This window comes from Trachurus trachurus (assembly GCF_905171665.1).
Source record: "Trachurus trachurus genome assembly, chromosome: 8".
Classification (NCBI taxonomy): Eukaryota; Metazoa; Chordata; class Actinopteri; order Carangiformes; family Carangidae; genus Trachurus; species Trachurus trachurus.
Genome location: NC_139905.1, coordinates 18,259,585 through 18,275,810, shown reverse-complemented (window position 1 = coordinate 18,275,810; position 16,226 = coordinate 18,259,585). Strand labels below are relative to the sequence as shown.

The 16,226-nt window shown below is 40.9% G+C and overlaps 3 protein-coding genes across 6 annotated transcripts; 2 read left to right on the top strand and 1 right to left on the bottom strand.

Moving 5' to 3' along the window:
• Positions 1–712: 712 nt before the first annotated feature.
• Positions 713–2,190, top strand: LOC310990344 (uncharacterized protein; the record flags this gene model as incomplete). The annotated part of the gene is made up of 7 exons (XM_083977690.1): positions 713–739; positions 836–933; positions 1,092–1,333; positions 1,457–1,549; positions 1,642–1,719; positions 1,818–1,883; positions 1,984–2,190. 7 exons carry the CDS (start codon positions 713–715, stop codon positions 2,019–2,021), a joined length of 642 nt encoding a protein of 213 aa, XP_083833816.1. The 3' UTR covers positions 2,022–2,190.
• A 384-nt stretch (positions 2,191–2,574) lies between these two features.
• cUnh17orf75 (chromosome Un C17orf75 homolog) lies at positions 2,575–7,351 on the bottom strand. 2 transcript variants are annotated; one of them, XM_083976699.1, is made up of 10 exons: positions 6,831–7,351; positions 6,408–6,482; positions 5,822–5,947; positions 5,597–5,725; positions 5,376–5,436; positions 5,162–5,281; positions 4,611–4,675; positions 4,389–4,528; positions 4,191–4,294; positions 2,575–3,840 (listed from the first exon to the last, which is right to left on the bottom strand). In XM_083976699.1, exons 1-10 carry the CDS (start codon positions 6,971–6,973, stop codon positions 3,625–3,627), a joined length of 1,179 nt encoding a protein of 392 aa, XP_083832825.1. In that variant the 5' UTR covers positions 6,974–7,351; the 3' UTR covers positions 2,575–3,624. The 2 variants fall into 2 exon arrangements, with proteins under 2 accessions (XP_083832825.1, XP_083832826.1); XM_083976700.1 differs by lacking the exon at positions 6,408–6,482.
• Positions 7,352–8,753: 1,402 nt separating this feature from the next.
• znf207a (zinc finger protein 207, a) lies at positions 8,754–16,007 on the top strand. Of its 3 annotated transcripts, XM_083977878.1 has the most exons (12): positions 8,754–8,916; positions 9,479–9,605; positions 9,704–9,842; positions 9,925–10,107; positions 10,261–10,336; positions 10,820–10,890; positions 11,080–11,234; positions 11,449–11,541; positions 12,473–12,700; positions 12,938–13,073; positions 13,863–14,050; positions 14,317–16,007. In XM_083977878.1, exons 1-11 carry the CDS (start codon positions 8,876–8,878, stop codon positions 14,024–14,026), a joined length of 1,413 nt encoding a protein of 470 aa, XP_083834004.1. In that variant the 5' UTR covers positions 8,754–8,875; the 3' UTR covers positions 14,027–14,050; positions 14,317–16,007. The 3 variants fall into 3 exon arrangements, with proteins under 3 accessions (XP_083834004.1, XP_083834003.1, XP_083834005.1); XM_083977877.1 differs by having other exon boundaries at positions 13,863–16,007; XM_083977879.1 differs by lacking the exon at positions 11,449–11,541 and having other exon boundaries at positions 13,863–16,007.
• Positions 16,008–16,226: the final 219 nt, after the last annotated feature.

The window sequence follows — 16,226 nt, the reverse complement described above, 5'->3', positions numbered from 1 at the left end:
AGTGATCAGGATTTAGGCTCAGTTTATCACATTTCTTATTGAGATCCTGTTTAATACCTCTCATATACCATTTAACGAAAGAACGGTCTGTGTGTTCATGTGTTCGTCCTTTTAAGACTCAAACATCATGTTGACATTACTCTCCTTACAGTCGCACTTGAAAGGCTATTACTACATTTACACAGTAAGTTCATTGATTACAGGACATATATGAGAAATTGCTTTGCATGTGAAAGAGCTTTTTTTTTTTTTTTTTTTTTTTTTTTTTTTACATTTCTGTAATTCTGTTTCATGCTACTTTATACTTTTACTTCATACATGTGACAAAATGTGTTAAAGAAAAACTGTAATATCTGTTTTTGACAAGTTACTTGCAGATCCTTAAGATTAGTAGAACAAAACATTATAATGTATTTTTCTAGATTCAAGTATCCATCACTAAGTTGTCACATTTTGCCATACCTGTATCAGCTGCATTATTTAAGTACTGCTTACACATTAATGCATTACATATCTGACAATTAATTACTCATTGCATTTGGTATATTTTGCTTCTTTTTATTTATGTAGTAATAGACTCTACATTTACTCCACTGCCTCTTGTTGTGACACCTGACTGATACAGTTTGTATGCACCCATCTGCTGGTCTAGGTGCAGTCAGTGCGAGAGGTCCACAGAGCTAGTGGCAAACGCTTTATGTTTGAGATTAGCATGACAAATGGGAAGAGGAAAATGTTGGTAAGTCACTTCTGTGCTCTGACTGTTTTCTCAGTAAGTGTTATTACACTGGTAAATCTGCTTCCAAACCATTGTGTGTTATTTACATGTGTGCAGGCAGCACAGACGGCAGCTCTTAGACAGGAGTGGGTAGAGCACCTGTGGCGAGCCATGCATCTCTCTACCTCTCCAGTTTCAGAGTCTAAAGACACAGAGTAAGTAAGAGGAAGGACTAACACTTCATGTTCAAAATATCATTTTAATTCAGCTAGACTTGAACCTTTGACATTAATGTGCCTTTGGAGGATTTTTCTTTTTACTGTGGTTGCCTTGTTGTCAGACACTGACCTTGCACTCTTTACTCTTCCTTTAGCCTTGAAGAGTTTGAGCCGCAGCAAGACATATTAAACAGCAGCGAACCCATTTGCTCAGAGAGCGAGAGTGTGATGGAGTCCCTGCCTGCGCGGCCCCTCTCGGTCCCGGTTCCTTTACCCCGAATCCACTGTGAAACCAGGAGCGAGGCCTCCCCTATGCCTCTGTCTGAGGAGCTGGACAGTGAGGACTCCACCTACCAAAACATTAGCCTGTTAACCTGCAACCTTGATCCTCAAAATGGTAAACTTCCAACTGATCTGCACATTTTTAAATTTCAGTCATTTCCTCCCTGTTAAGTCCTACATAAGTCTTGAATTGAGTTGTTGTTTGGTCAGTTATATGGTGCTGAACTCTTGTTTTTAGTTGACAGTCCAAACGATCCTCAGTGGCCCAGTGGGTTGAGCAATGCAGAGACACAACCAGAAGGCGACTATGATGTTTTACCAGCTAGAAAGAGTATGAAAATGCTTTTTATAATTTACTATCTATATGTCATATAATGGTTGTTAAATTGGTCTGATGATGTATAATGTTATGTTTCCTCCTAGTATGTGATATCAGCGTTTCAACAGAGATGGACGAGGATGTATACGACGTTCCCCTCTCTTATAGGTCTGCTGAGCAAGGTGAGATATCATATATAAACATTGTCATATACATTAATAAACATATTTATGTATATAAGTATCTACATATATTTTGTTTTGTTTGTAATCCATTTCAGATCCAGAAGAGAGCATCTATGATGTACCAAGCTCTGTTTTGCGGAACTTGCCTGATGGCACGACAGGTAAATCCTGCTTCACGTGTTGCTGAAATGTTCACTAATGTGCAACAGCTGCAAACATTTTCTCTCTTAAAGTCTCTCAAAGTCTCCTCTCTGGTTGCAGAGGAGCAGCATGAGGAGGAGCTCTACTGGAAGATCTAATGTCCTGTTTGAGGACAGCTGGTGGTGGGCAGGAGTGTACAGCCCATCTTTGTGTTTTAAGCTCAAGAGACATGAACAGTATTTATGCAACAGATATAGCTATAAATTATGTTGGTCACTTTTTACCCTTTTGAATGCGAGACAAACATACAACCACAACAGGGGTTTAACTGTGATATTTATTTCACCTCTGTCTACACAAGACCGAGAACCACACTGTTATATTTATAACTGTGGCAAACACATGGTTGAGAAAGGTCTAGCGATACACACCGTGGGTTAGCTACACTATGGTTCACACAAGTAAAATGACTCATATACATGTCACCGACCTAGTTCACAGTTTAAAGTTATACACCATCAACACTGATATTGCTATATACCACTCTTTGCACTGGTTTTAATGGGAATGGTTTGAGTTGGTTTAACCCTTGATGGGTTTAATGGAATACAAAATCATTGTTTGTTGCAGGTACACGATGAGACCAAAATAAAACTTAGGCATGCTAATATCATTCTGGGCACTCTCATATATCATCTTCTTTTAAAAAAAATTATTGTTCTATTTATTTTAATTTCTTCTATTTAGAAGATTTTTCTGCGGGTATTAATATTTCAGAACCTTTTAAACTACACAGATATTAAGTCAGTGAAGTGAGTGACTGGTCACATAGTGCCCGTTAATTTCTTATGAACTCTTGAGCTGGTGAAGGTTGTGAAGATGTTTGTAAACAAAAAATAATTTGCTCTAATGTACACATTATATCCAAACATTACACTACATCTACAATACTGCATTCCCAGAGAAGAATTAAACAGATATCTAATATCACTTGATATACATATAGCACGCACAGTAGGCTACATAAAGTAGCAGTATTCATTCGACAAATATATATAGTAGTGCAATTACTGGGTCGAATTGTAAGCAGAAACCAGGCCTTTGTAACAAGCAATGCATAAAAGTGATTTGTGCATTCTCAATATGTTTTTTCACTGAAGAAAATCAGTACAATTACAAAAAAATGCAAAACAATTATACAAGAATATATGAACCACGAATTAACAAAAGATAAATACACTCCAATGAGCTGAAGCTTTAGTTTGGATCAATTCTGTGTTGTGATCATTGTCAGTTAGCAAAACATTTGTAATTATATTTGGTTCATAGTATTGTGACACAAAAAAGGAAAAGACTGAGAAAGTGCCTCTATACAAGTAGATCTAAACTGATCTTCCTGCTGACTCGTTAAACTGTAATTCACCTTAACTGAACTCTTTTCCTTACAGTTCTATTAACAACTAACTATAATTATTAAGACCAATGCAATTGTGTTACTGATTCACTACCCATGATTAGCCCCAAAAAGACACCTTTGCTGAGAAAAGCTGAGTGTAAGTTGTCAGTGTTTTACAGTACATATTCCAGATCTGACCACCACTCCACTTCTGGTCATGAAGCTGCAGCAGTGACAGAAGCCATTACAGCTGGCAAATTAAACTATGTCCCTCTGCCAAATTATATCTGGCAGTCTGATGTTGGAAATGGGATGTAGTGCTTAGTTTTAGAATGATACGAGTTAAGTGTTAAGAGTATCAGGAATCAAGCCTGGGCTTGGGATTGTTCCCTGAGGAACTCCTCCAGGACAGTGATGATGCTGCAGGCTTCGGGCATGTCGCTGTGCTCCGCCCTGGCGTTCTGCAGCAACACATCCCCATTTCCGCAGCCCTGTAGGAACTGGCAGCAGCGAAAGAGGGCGTAGTGACTCATCTCTGCCTGCCGCACAAAGCGCTTCAGGCTGTTCATGTCCTGGATGGCCTACGGAGGGCGAGTTGTGGTTGACATGGAGAAAACATCATGTTAAAAAAAAAGGAAGCGACTGAGATGAAATAGACATGTTACATGTTGTTATCTGGCAGGAGGAAATAAGAGCTGTTTTTGCATTAAATTGATTGTTGACAGTGTAGACTTTACACTGTAGAGGGAGAGAGAGAGGAAACAAGGACAGAGAGAGGGGTGTATGACCCGGCACAAGTGAAGCTGAAGTTGTAAGAAAATATCTTCTGCACTTTTCTTTCTTTTTTTTGTTTTATAGCCTTTTATTGATTAATCATTCAATCAATAATAGCAATACCATAAGCTTAATCGATGAGTGTAGGTTTTGCTACCTTAAGTTTGAAGTTCTCCAGAATCTGCCTGAGCAGGAAGGGATTACAACGCTCTGCACCATTTAGAAACGCCTGTATCCAGTCATCACAGAAACGATTACTGACTGGAGTGAGAAAACATCGTTATTAGACTTCAAGCACAATAGAGAGAAACATTTTTTTTTCTTCAGCAAGTGCGTGTCAAGGAGCACGGCTTACCAGTGTTAGAGAGTGTGGGCGGGCTGGTGGAGCAGTCTATAATCAGGTCAGACTGTGTGTCCTCTGAGATCGCCTTGCACAGTGAAGCTGTTGTGGTGTCCTGCTGAGACAGACCTTGCAAACTGGCTGCTTTAATGAACCTGGTGCAGAAAACAAGAAACATTTAACAGCTGGAAATAACACATACAGTTGTGTAATTACAGACAATGGCACCTGACTCACCTGGACACATCGGCCTTCGTCCTCTCATCTGAATTTGTGACGTCCACGTGTGTGTGACTCAGAGCCTGTATGCAAAAGTTCAGATTAAATGCATTGTCATGGACAAAGTAATAACAATATATATCAATAGGGCTGCAGTTTTGTAATGACTACATTAAAATATGGATTGCCCTCTGTCCCACCTTTATTTTTTTCATACATAAGATTTTGTCTAACCAAGATCCTCCTACATAATTAAATAGTCCTATTACAGAGGAACTGACATTCACAGTCAACAATGACAATTTACACAATTGTTTCTCTACATGAGCTGGCAGAAGGGAAGGGTTTGTGGTTATGGTTATAATGGCAGACTCTTGATGTCACCTGATATGAATGCGCACTCCAATTTATGTAATATCCATTTATTGATTTATACATTATGAAGTGAATATTGCACAGATTGAGATGTGCGGGTGCTTTTCCAGTCATTATTTAATGTATCTAAATTTCATTATCTTCAAAAAGCTTTTTCTTTTTAGGAAAAACTCTAGTGGTAAAACATGACTCACAGCGTGCAACAAGAAGCTGATGTTGCCCTGGACCAGCTGCACCACTCTGTAAATGTGCATCACAGACTCCTCATACCACCGGCTCAGATAGGGACGCACCTCTGTCTCAAGGTTTTGCAGCTGACACACCCACAAAGGAAAAAGCAATTTTGCATTAGTAATGTCAAAACGAAGCTACAACTTCATTGCACTGTTATATATTATATTTGCTTACCTCTGGGGTTTGCAGGCTGCTGTGTAGGCCTTGGACGTATTTATCAAGCTCTAATCTAAATGTATGTTGCGTTAAGGCATTAGAACTGTTAGTTGCTTCTCTGTGCATAGATTCAATTATGTGGAAGCACTAGGACAATGCAGGAAAGACGTATAAAATGAATGCCAGAGGGCTTTGGATGGTGTGTATAACTGCAGCTAACAACATTTTGCAAAGGATATAAATTCAGTCCTTTTTCAGAGCCACCCATGAAGCAGATGACATATCCATTGCCATCAGCATCAGGCTGTTCAGGAGACCTTTCCTGCTCCAGGAGGCAGCAGTAGCAGCCAACCGCCTCCTCTGGAATACTACAAAGAATAAATCAGCAACACATTTTATGTTTTTTCAACTTACTCTGTTTGTATTTGGATAAAAAGTTGTTGGGGAATATGTCAAATGATAACCTGAGTTCCACAGTGGCGATGTTGCCCATTCCTCCGAGCAGGGCTCCTTTACTCAGCCTCCTCGAAATGTAGGTTCGCAGCTCGGGCTCCGCCTCTGATGGCAGGCTGCTGTCAATCAATGTCAGGCTGTGGGCAAAGGCAGAGAAGTCAGTATGGGGCACAAGCTGCCAGTGTGGGCGATGAGAAATTTGGAAGCCACTCAAGTCAATGGTGAAGAGATGGAGAAAGCTGATGACCATAAGCCACATCCAACACAACACACATCTGAGTCACATGGCTGTAACTGTGCCTTTTCCAAAGAACGTGTTTATCCATTGCTCTACAATACTGTGCAGAAGAATTCATTTGCATTTTGTCGACTCAACACCATGTGATTGAGACTAGGAGAGACCTAAAGGCAATGTAACTCAGCAGTACAGCGATGATCGATCAGAACGCAGTCACAAATGAAAACAGAATTGATTCCATGTTGATTGAATTTCCGGTGGTGGCGCGTGGATACACCAATGCACAACAGGAGAAAGCCAAAGAGAGAGAGACGACCACTGAAAGCAAGGAGAGGGTAGATGGATGGCTCCTTCGTTACCTAAAGTCATCGTGACTGGTTGTGGAGTCTGCTCTTCTCTGGTTCCATGCCACATTTTCCCCAGAAGCCTCAGATCTAAGACAATTAACAGTTTCACTTATCACCTGGTTAGTTTAATGGACATGTCTGGTTTTTTACCTGCTTGAGCGTCACTGTCATCAGGCTCAAGAACAGGTGACTTGAACTGCATAATAATTCACACACTGATCAATGCTCACACCCCAAGGATTACTTTTCCAAGTTGCAAAAAAAAAAAAAAAAAAAAGGGTTAAAACTTCTTATAAAGGTAAATAATCCTGCAATAAATGGTTATAATTAGCAAGTTAAATACAATACAAATGTCCCATCATTTTAAATTGTATCATAGGGCAAGAACAGCTGACCAAAACAGAAACAACAAGGGTGAGTAATATCGCCCATTACCTTGTCCCTTGATAAAGATATATGGTGTAGTAGCAGTTGAGCTGGACTTTCTGGCTGTATCCAGTAATTTCTTCGCTGTCAAAGTCATCTTTCTCCTCCACGTCAATTGAATCCTGGAAGGACGAGGTCTGGGAGGTAAACATGGTCCCGCTGCTGCACGGAGAGAGCTCACAGCCGGAAACACTAACACAAGACGAGCTGTAGTTTTAACTGTCTGTCTTTGTTATGCTGGTAGATGAGGATGACCGAGGTTAGGATCTACGTTTGTTATAATTAAAATGGATAAACTCGTATATGGAGAACTGCTGGGAGTCTGGCTGTTATCTCGTTTAGGTGCCGACTGCGCATGTCCGCTGTGAGCCTGTGGAAATATGTCCGACTGTGACATGGGATTTCTGACTCCCGTTCCGGGACAAACGTGACATCCCACGGGTGTCCTCCTGACCTGAACTAAAGAGATTTCACGAAAGAGACAGATATTTATAAACCACGGGCTGGGTGGATATAGATCTGTACAATGAATAGTCTTGAAGAAAGTGGTTTAACAAGCTCTATCAAGCAGCAAACTGCTTTCTCTGGAGCACCTTGACGACACTTAACGTTAACTCGCTGTCATGACAACAAGGTTTAAAAATAAAAGACCCAACAGTCTAATATCAATGTCAGGTGGTGTGCCTGCCCATAGACATATATACATAGACGCCGCATTGGCTGTGGAGCGACGTGCCTACGCGCCGCCATATTGGAACAGGACTCACAGACGCAGCAGTGCATGCAGCTATGGGGAAAAGAGGAACTCCTCAACCTCAAATTCGCTGAATTTTGGACCGATTTCCAAACGGTTTGATTTGTTAAAAACGTCAGACATGTAGGTATGTTACAGGATGCTTGGATATTTTGAAAATGCTTGTTTTACAAATTCTATGTTATCAGCAGACAAGCTTCGGAAAATATACCAGACTTCGGTGCCGCATATGGATGTGTTAATAAGGGGAACATAAAAAACAGATCTTGTAGAATCACTTTTCAGAGGTCAGATGTAAGTTAAGGATAATATATTGTGAGCAGGTTGTTATATAGTGAAATAAATCCAGGACGGACAGAACCCCTCAGCTCTGAGTCCAGGTTCCATTCATAATATAACCAGCTCACTACATCATCCTGCCTGTTACACAGCTGCTTACTGCTGAAATAACTCATTAGAGACAAAATGTTGGTTAAAATGCGACGTTATTAATCTATAAATTAGGCCTACCTCTGAAAAAGAAAACTACCGGCACGGTTTAACAAGCGGCGTCCCTAGCAACGGCCCGGTTACGTGGTGCTGGTGCTCCGGTTGATGAGGGGCAGCTGTCTGCTGCCTGTGTTGTGTGTTGTGTCCCGAGAGCAGCCCACGTGAATTTGTTGCTGTCGTCAGTATCGGTACCGGTACAATCATCGTTGCTGGTGCCGAGCAAAGTGTGTTTTGTGTGTCGTCAGAGCTCTGGAGGGGAGGCTGGCTGGCTGCCCAGCACAGGACACTAATAATAATAGCCTATAATATAATAATATATCCTTAAAAAAAACTCCTTAAATAAAGACCGGATCTACATATTTATCATGTCTGACATTTGTTACAAACAAATCCCGTGAAAATAGCTTGACAGTTGAGCGAATTATGATCACTTTTACATCATACCTCTATGGAAGTAATGCACTGTAGGAGTGAGTAGTCCTGTTCCAAGATGGCCGCCCTGTAGGCACGTCGCTCTAGTGGAAGGCAGCAGTCAATGCGGCGTCTATGTATATATGTCTATGTGCCTGCCTGGCATCTAAAATCAAAAATAAAAGCTTACAGAAGTAATTTACACTAACCACTAGAGGACGCACTGGGGCTTAATGCTTAGCAGGTTTTTTTTTTTTTACAAAGATACTGGACTACTCTTGGCTTTTGGAGAACCAGGACCGCCGCCATCTTCCTTCCGGGCAGCCCTTGTTATTTCCTCCGCCGTCGTTAACTGTTGTTTGTCGGGATCATCAGGCGTTGAGCTGAAATATCACTAACCATGGGAAGAAAGAAGAAAAAGCAAATGAAACCATGGTGTTGGTATCCTTTTCCTTGTGTTCTCGTGTTACACCTGCTACTATAACGCTGCCTTGTTCTTCATGTTTATGCTTTCGACATCGTTATCTGTTGTTTACTAAGATAGCATCGGCTGTAAGCTAATTTGAGGCTCCAACAATATTAAAAAATAATGTGTGTATGCAAGCTCGAAATATAGCCAACATGGCCGATGTATAACTTACTGTGGGTTTAGTTGAGCCGAAGTTGAACGACCAGTCTCTTTTAAATACTGTACCGTCATAGTTACAGGGGAGCAGGTGGCGTTGCTCCTTGAAATCCTGTGCTGTGATGCTCCTGTGTTAGCAAATTGTTTTTGTGTGAGCAGCTGCACGACACATTACAGTGAGTGTTAACAGTTGCTGTCATGTATGTGATATTTTGTGTTTTATGCTTTATTTTGACACGATGTGGGTTTGCATGTCTGCTGTCTTAGCCAGGTGTCTCTTGTACACAAATGGCACATCCTGAAAAAAGCAAAACAAATCCACACATGGTCTGCATGGTACTGATGGGACTAAAACAGTTTCCTAAACCATAATCTCAGGTACTGTAACAGAGACTTTGATGATGAAAAGATTCTCATTCAGCATCAGAAGGCCAAACATTTCAAGTGTCACATCTGTCATAAAAAGCTGTACACTGGACCCGGGCTCGCAATCCACTGCATGCAGGTGAGGAAACATATGATGCAAATCAGATTTATTAAATCAACTGGACTGATTTTTTACAAACCATTATAACATCTAATTCTGAATCACTTCTCTTGTAGGTACATAAAGAGACGATTGATGGAGTTCCTAATGCAATACCTGGGAGGACAGATATTGAACTAGAGATATATGGCATGGAAGGTATTCCAGAGAAAGACATGGAAGAGAGAAGAAGAGTGCTCGAACAAAAGAATCAAGGTATCAGCAATGAAGTACAGTAGCGTACGTACCGTCTTGATTTTGCTTGTTCTAGAGACTGATTGTAATACTCAATGTTCAGAAACTCAGAAGAAAAAGCAGAACCAAGATGACTCCGATGAGTATGATGATGATGATGAGCCAGGACCCTCCTTCCAGCAGCCGGCTGCAGGTCAACCCCAGGCTGGCTACATCCCCCCTATCACACAGCCGGGAATGCCTCCCGGCTCTGGTGCTCCTGGGATACCACCAGGCAGCTACTCAGGTACTAAACACTGATGCATCTTACATTACAACAAAAAAAAACAGCTGTTGAATTAATCTGAAATAACACTGCACTGGCCTTTTTTAGTTCTGTGAAGGTAGAAACAAATACTGTTGTACGGGTTTGCCTTAAAAATGAATTTTCTCGTTTTAGGAATTCCCCCAATGATGCCAGGTGTGCCACCACTGATGCCAGGAATGCCTCCTATAATGCCGGGAATGCCTCCAGGGTAAATGTCATTGTTCAAGACTATCTTTTTAAAAATCAATCCTATATCCACTCATAGGAACTTGGGCAGGATCAAGAAATAAGACTCATTAGTGACACGACGGCCGTTGTGTACAGAGCCCCGATCTCTGCTCTTCTGTCCAATACACCTGAAGCTTCACGTTACATTCAAACAAACTAATGTGGCTGCCACAGTTGTTATATTTCATCAATGAGACCAACATTTATCTTCTAAAAAGAACTTGACCAGCTGTCGGTAAACCTCTAAAGACATGTGGATAAGTTACTCAGCTTGTTTCCTCCCCGGGATGACGACGCAGGTTGACCAGCCCATGAGCTCAGCAGACTGCTGCTCCCACAGATGGCTCTGCACTTCTCCAAAAATGTCGGAGCAACATTAAAATGCACTTGTATTTTTTCCACAAATCCTGACCCAAGTTCCTTTAATTGTGTTTTTAAAGCACATCTTTTCTCTCATATTTAGGATGATCCCAATGGGTGGGATGATGCCTCCAGGCCCAGGGATGCCTCCAATGATGCCAGGCGTGCCACCAGGTAATCAATAGCATTGTAGCACTTACAACTCTGTGTTATTCCAGAGACGAAGGACTTTGGTTATTCCCTCAATGTCGGTGCGTGTAATTATTATTCTATTAAAGTTTAAAAATATGTTGTGTCATTGCTGCTGTGACACTTCGTCTCTGTGTTTCACTTTGTATAATGGATTTGTTCTGCTGGTGTTAGGCATGCCCCCTCCAGTGGGCCACCGCCCGGGCATCGCTCACTTGGCTCAGGTCCCCCCTTCTGTAAACATGCTGACCAGACCTGTTGTTCCTGCTGCCACTGTCCCCTCAGCACAACCCGATGTCACCAAACCGCTGTTCCCCAGCGCCGGACAGGTAGAGTGTTAATGACATCATTTACCCCTGCACAATGTCCATCTCCCTCAGCACTTTGACGGAGCAGAACATTATCTTCTCCTGATGAGTATGGGATGTTTGAGTAGCTGTCTTTCCTCACATAGGTTGAAGTAAAGGAGACTTTATCCAGAAAGTTATTTATTTTATTTTTTTATTTACATTTCCTATCTTTACTTTTTTTCCTGTGCTACAGATGGGCAGTCGGGTTTCAAGTACAAGTGCAGGGTCGTCAAGTGCAGACTCAGAGTCCGCCTCCCCTAAAGCTCTGTTCTCTATCACATCACAAGTACGCAGCTGTCTGCCTGCTCTACACCCTGCAGCTTTACAATTGACATGCACACAGTTGTGTATAATTTGCATCTGTGGTGTATTTGGGCAGATTCATTCTCTTTTATTTGCCAAAGCATTTTTAGCAAGAGATTGATTATTTGTGTTGATAGAAAATACAACTTGCTTTGTAATTTTAGTGACATTTATTTGCTTTTTTGCTACAAATCTGCATTTATAAAATGCTATTTGAAATTTAGCTTGGTCAGTGCAAAAGAATAAAAAACCTACTAAGTTATGCAGATTTGTAAAATGGGCTTTTTGTAGCACCGCATGCTCTTTTGGATTTGTTTTCTCGCAGGTTTGAAGAAATTGGTTTTACTTTGGTCATGCATTACCGGGTTACTCTCCTGCAACAACAGGCTCGTCAACAACTTGGCATCAACATATGCAAAGGTGAAGTGATGATAGCCTGGTAAAGAAACAGATATGAGAGAGCTGTAAAATTCCTCTCATGTTGATTGATTCACTAACAAAAACTGAGTGCACAGTGGAAAATGAAAAAAAAAAAAGTAATTTAAGTAAAGCCATTGGAAAATGATGTAGATACAGGTTAAATAACCCAATGATCCCAATGTCTCTGTTTCTCCAGTAAAGGTCTTGAAAGATATATTGCTCAAGTGTACTTGAGTTCTTTGAGCCCCATGAATGTAGAAATTTACTGAATATTGTGGTAAACTCTCAGCACATAGAAACAAAAAGGAGTATCTTAACCCTGTGTTCAAATATTGAAGATGCCAAATTTGATGCTATTATTATTCAATCCTAAATAGAGCCAAATATCAACTTCATTCAGAGTAACCTCAAAGTATGACTAAATTAATCCCCAGGTGAAAATGCAAATGCCTTTCAGCAGAGTGTGATGTGTTTTCCTTTTCTCCCCCCCTCAGAGTCAGCAGACGGTGTCAGGGTCCCCCCACCCTCCCCCCTCTACCTCCTCTGACCTCTCCAAGCCCACATTCCCGGCCTACACTCAGGCCACTGCAGCTGTAGCCAGCCCCAATGGTGGCAGCAGTACAGTCTCCAGACCTCCCTCTACTGTGACCAGTAAGCCTGCCACCCTCACCACCTCCAGTGCAACCAGTAAGTTGATCCATCCTGATGAGGATATCTCACTGGTAAGTAGCCCTGCTGGAACTGCCTCTTTATATACTTTTTTTTTTTTTTTTTTTTACAGTAAGTAGTTACAGAGCTTGAGTGTTAATCATAGGAAGTCACAACTTCAAAAATAGAGTTTTCTGACATGAAAATTGATGGATTAATCTTTTTTTTAATTAACCTCTTACTCCAGGTTGAATTATAGAATTTCATTCTCAAATCGTTTTCCCTCTGTTTCTGCTCTCTGTGTCCTGTAGGAGGAGTTGCGGGCGCAGTTGCCCAGGTACCAGCGCACTATGTCCCGCCAAGGCCAAGCCACCGCTGCAGACCCATCAGTGGGCCCTGTAGGTGGCATGATGGCTCCTCAGCCAAACATGAGGCATCCTTTACCAGGTATATACACCAGAAAACATCTTTACATTTTAAGGCTTGAAGTTAGTTTGTCAGGAATATGACTGTTTATTATGTTGTTTGACATGAACACTGAACTAGTACAGCCTCAGAGAGCTGCTTGTTTGGCTAAAGACTCTTAGGTCGTTTTCACACCTGACCAAGAGGACTCGATTGGGGAGCTGAAAGTCGTAACATTGTTGCATTTATCACTTGGTTCGGTTCTGCTTCCACACTGCCATTTCTGAAGCGCACCAAACTTTCCAAATAATGTCTCACAGTTGAAAAGGGCGCTCGTCGGTTGGGCAAATTTGCAGGGAAAATCCCTCCATTCTGACCAGCAGAAACAAACAGCAAACATGAAGCAGCACGTTAAATTAACTGTTTTATTTAATATACGCAACACGCCACCATATGTGGCGTGTTAACCGTCATTCATAGTTACCTTCGTAATTATATTTGAGGATTGCGTTTGTTTGTTTTTTACTTACGAGACGGAGAGCATTTCACTCTTACAATGAGAAAATGAAAGAAAAACGGCACCGGATGAAAATGTGGTCAATGACGGACTACGAGGTGTTTGTGTTGCTAACGTTACACAGACACACTGTGTATAGATTCACTGTATATTACAACACTTTCTACATTTGGTCACACTACATACAAACCGAGACCCACGTTTTCAGGCTTGTTTGCTCTGGTGTGAAAGCGACCTTAACCTTGTAATGAAACAGTAGCCATATGTATATTGCAAATGCTGCTTAAAAAGCCAACAAATGCATGTTGTTGCAGGCCAGTATGGTAGTCCGCCACAGGGGATGCCAGGCTATATACCAGGAGGGATGCCTCCGTATGGACAGGCCCCTCATGTGGTTCCCCCAGGCTACCAGGGGGCCCCTCCGCGGCCGTCCATGGGTATGCGCCCCCCTGTCATGTCTCCTGGAGGCCGCTACTGAAGCCTGCCTTCCTGTCTTCTATAGGTTTGGACACTCAACCCTTTTCTAATGTCCTCAGCTGCTAGTAGACAAACCAGTATTATAGTACCAGGATGCACTGTTTATTCTACTACTGAGCTATGAGGAAAGAGACACTGAATAAACAGTAAAAAAGAAAAAGAAAAAAAAGAGCTATAAATGCATCACAGAACGCATGGGAAATATTTACAATGTACCTAACCAAGACTATCTACTGTTGTCTCAAACCATTTCTGTCCTGTGGCTTTTTTTCCTTCTCATGTTTCATTTAGGTGTATAGAAGTGTAATAGATATGGTTCGTAGTGTTGTGAAGGCGCTGGAGTTACATGGGCAGTACCCACCCTTGATAAAGGCAAGTTTTGTAAATACATTTCTGTTCTAAGCTAAACAGTGAGGCCTTCACAGCACATAGTGCTGTTGGACTTCATGTCCCCAACTTTGTTTGGTGAGGGCTTCAAGTTATTGTTTATTGTATTTTGTGTTAATAATTTAATGAAGAAAAACCCCTTAAACCATAAATAGATGAAATGGTATATGTATTGTTGTAAAACTGTACTGTAATAAAATGTGGCAAAAATTGAGGACTCTTCTTTGCGGGACATTAGTGGGAAAAGAGACGTCACAGCAGGTTTGTACTACAGTAATAAACTGTTGACTGTTTATTGTCTCTAAGGTAAACACTGACAACCAATAACAGAAATGCTTTAAATTAGTTGAAATGAAAATGTGAAATGTTTTTCATGACTTATGTTGAATTTCTTTCATGGATGCTCTGTACATGGCACTGGCAGACTGGCCTTTGACACACTGAGTGCACTGTACAGCTGCATAACTTCGGGGTTGCTGGTGGCTGCAGTGTTAAAACCCAGATTTCTCTTCTCCCTGTAGCAATGCCATGGGGGACTGGCTGAGGCCCTGTCTCAGTGTAGCCCTGTTTCAGCCCGAGGCAAGTCTCACCATTTTCTGTCTTCTCATTCATTACCAGGGGCCCTCACAGCTTTCATGCTGTTGGATCTTTATGTCCCCAAACTTGTAGCAAGTTTGGTGAAGGCCCTTGTTTGTGCTCTTGCGTTTAGGCAACATTTCCTTCAGGCATGTTAGCTCATGTGGATTTAATTCTCACTTGTTAAGCTTTTATGTGCCATTGAAACTGTATCTTCTATTATTTACTGGTAAGAGCATCAGGAAGCTCTGTTTTCATTTATCAGCTCTCCACTGAAAGTATAGAGCTTTTAAATGAAACTCAATTCCTCAAAGCTTTTGATATTAACTAGTCCTACAGTCCACTGCAGTTAACCGATTCATAATGATGGCTTGGTCAAAAAAGTGTTTGTTAGACTGCCACATGTGTTTGCAGTCTGTCACCTTCAGCCATATGTACATCAAATGTGTGTTGGGAGATTTGTGATGAAAAAGATGCTTGCAAAATGGCTTCACCACCTAATTCCATTTGTTTCATCAGCTTTCCTCACTTGATCATTTGAATTTAACTACTTACATGAAGGAGAATCTCTGGCATTAACAGGTTAGTTAAAGCTGTAAGTACCACTGCTATACTTTTCATTTCCGCCCGCCTGTTTCAGTTTCTTGTATACATTAAAGCAAGATTTTGATTGAATAACACAAAATAAGCCTTTAACACTTCAAAAGCACTGTACATTGATGGCAGCCAATCTTTCATTATGATCCTCTAGAATTACAGAAAAAAAATCATAGTTACTACCTTCATGTGCAATGCAATTTTTCAGCTTCTATCAAATATGAGCAGCAGTATCTCAACATACTTTGGTGCAACTGTGAATATTTTACATATGTTTACATCATACAAATTAATTGGTAAGTATGGTCTATACTGTAGTTTCCTGCATATCAGCCTGAACCTGCTGAAGAACAGTTTTATGAAAAGAAGTCACATTTTCTTTCTTTCTTTTTTTATAATGTGTCTATAAATATAATTATGAATTGGCTGGGGAAAGGTGTAAGTGTTGACTTAAAACTGTTTTAATTGTGCATTTTCATTTTGGTATCTAATGTTTGTTTTCTCTGTTTTAATAAAGCATTTCCTAAACTCAAATGTCTCAAATGTGTGGTAATTCTCCCCGCACTATGTTATGTATTTAAAAACTGTAAAGTACTATGAGTCGGTCAAATGTTGTAAAATACTGAAGTAACAATATGCAT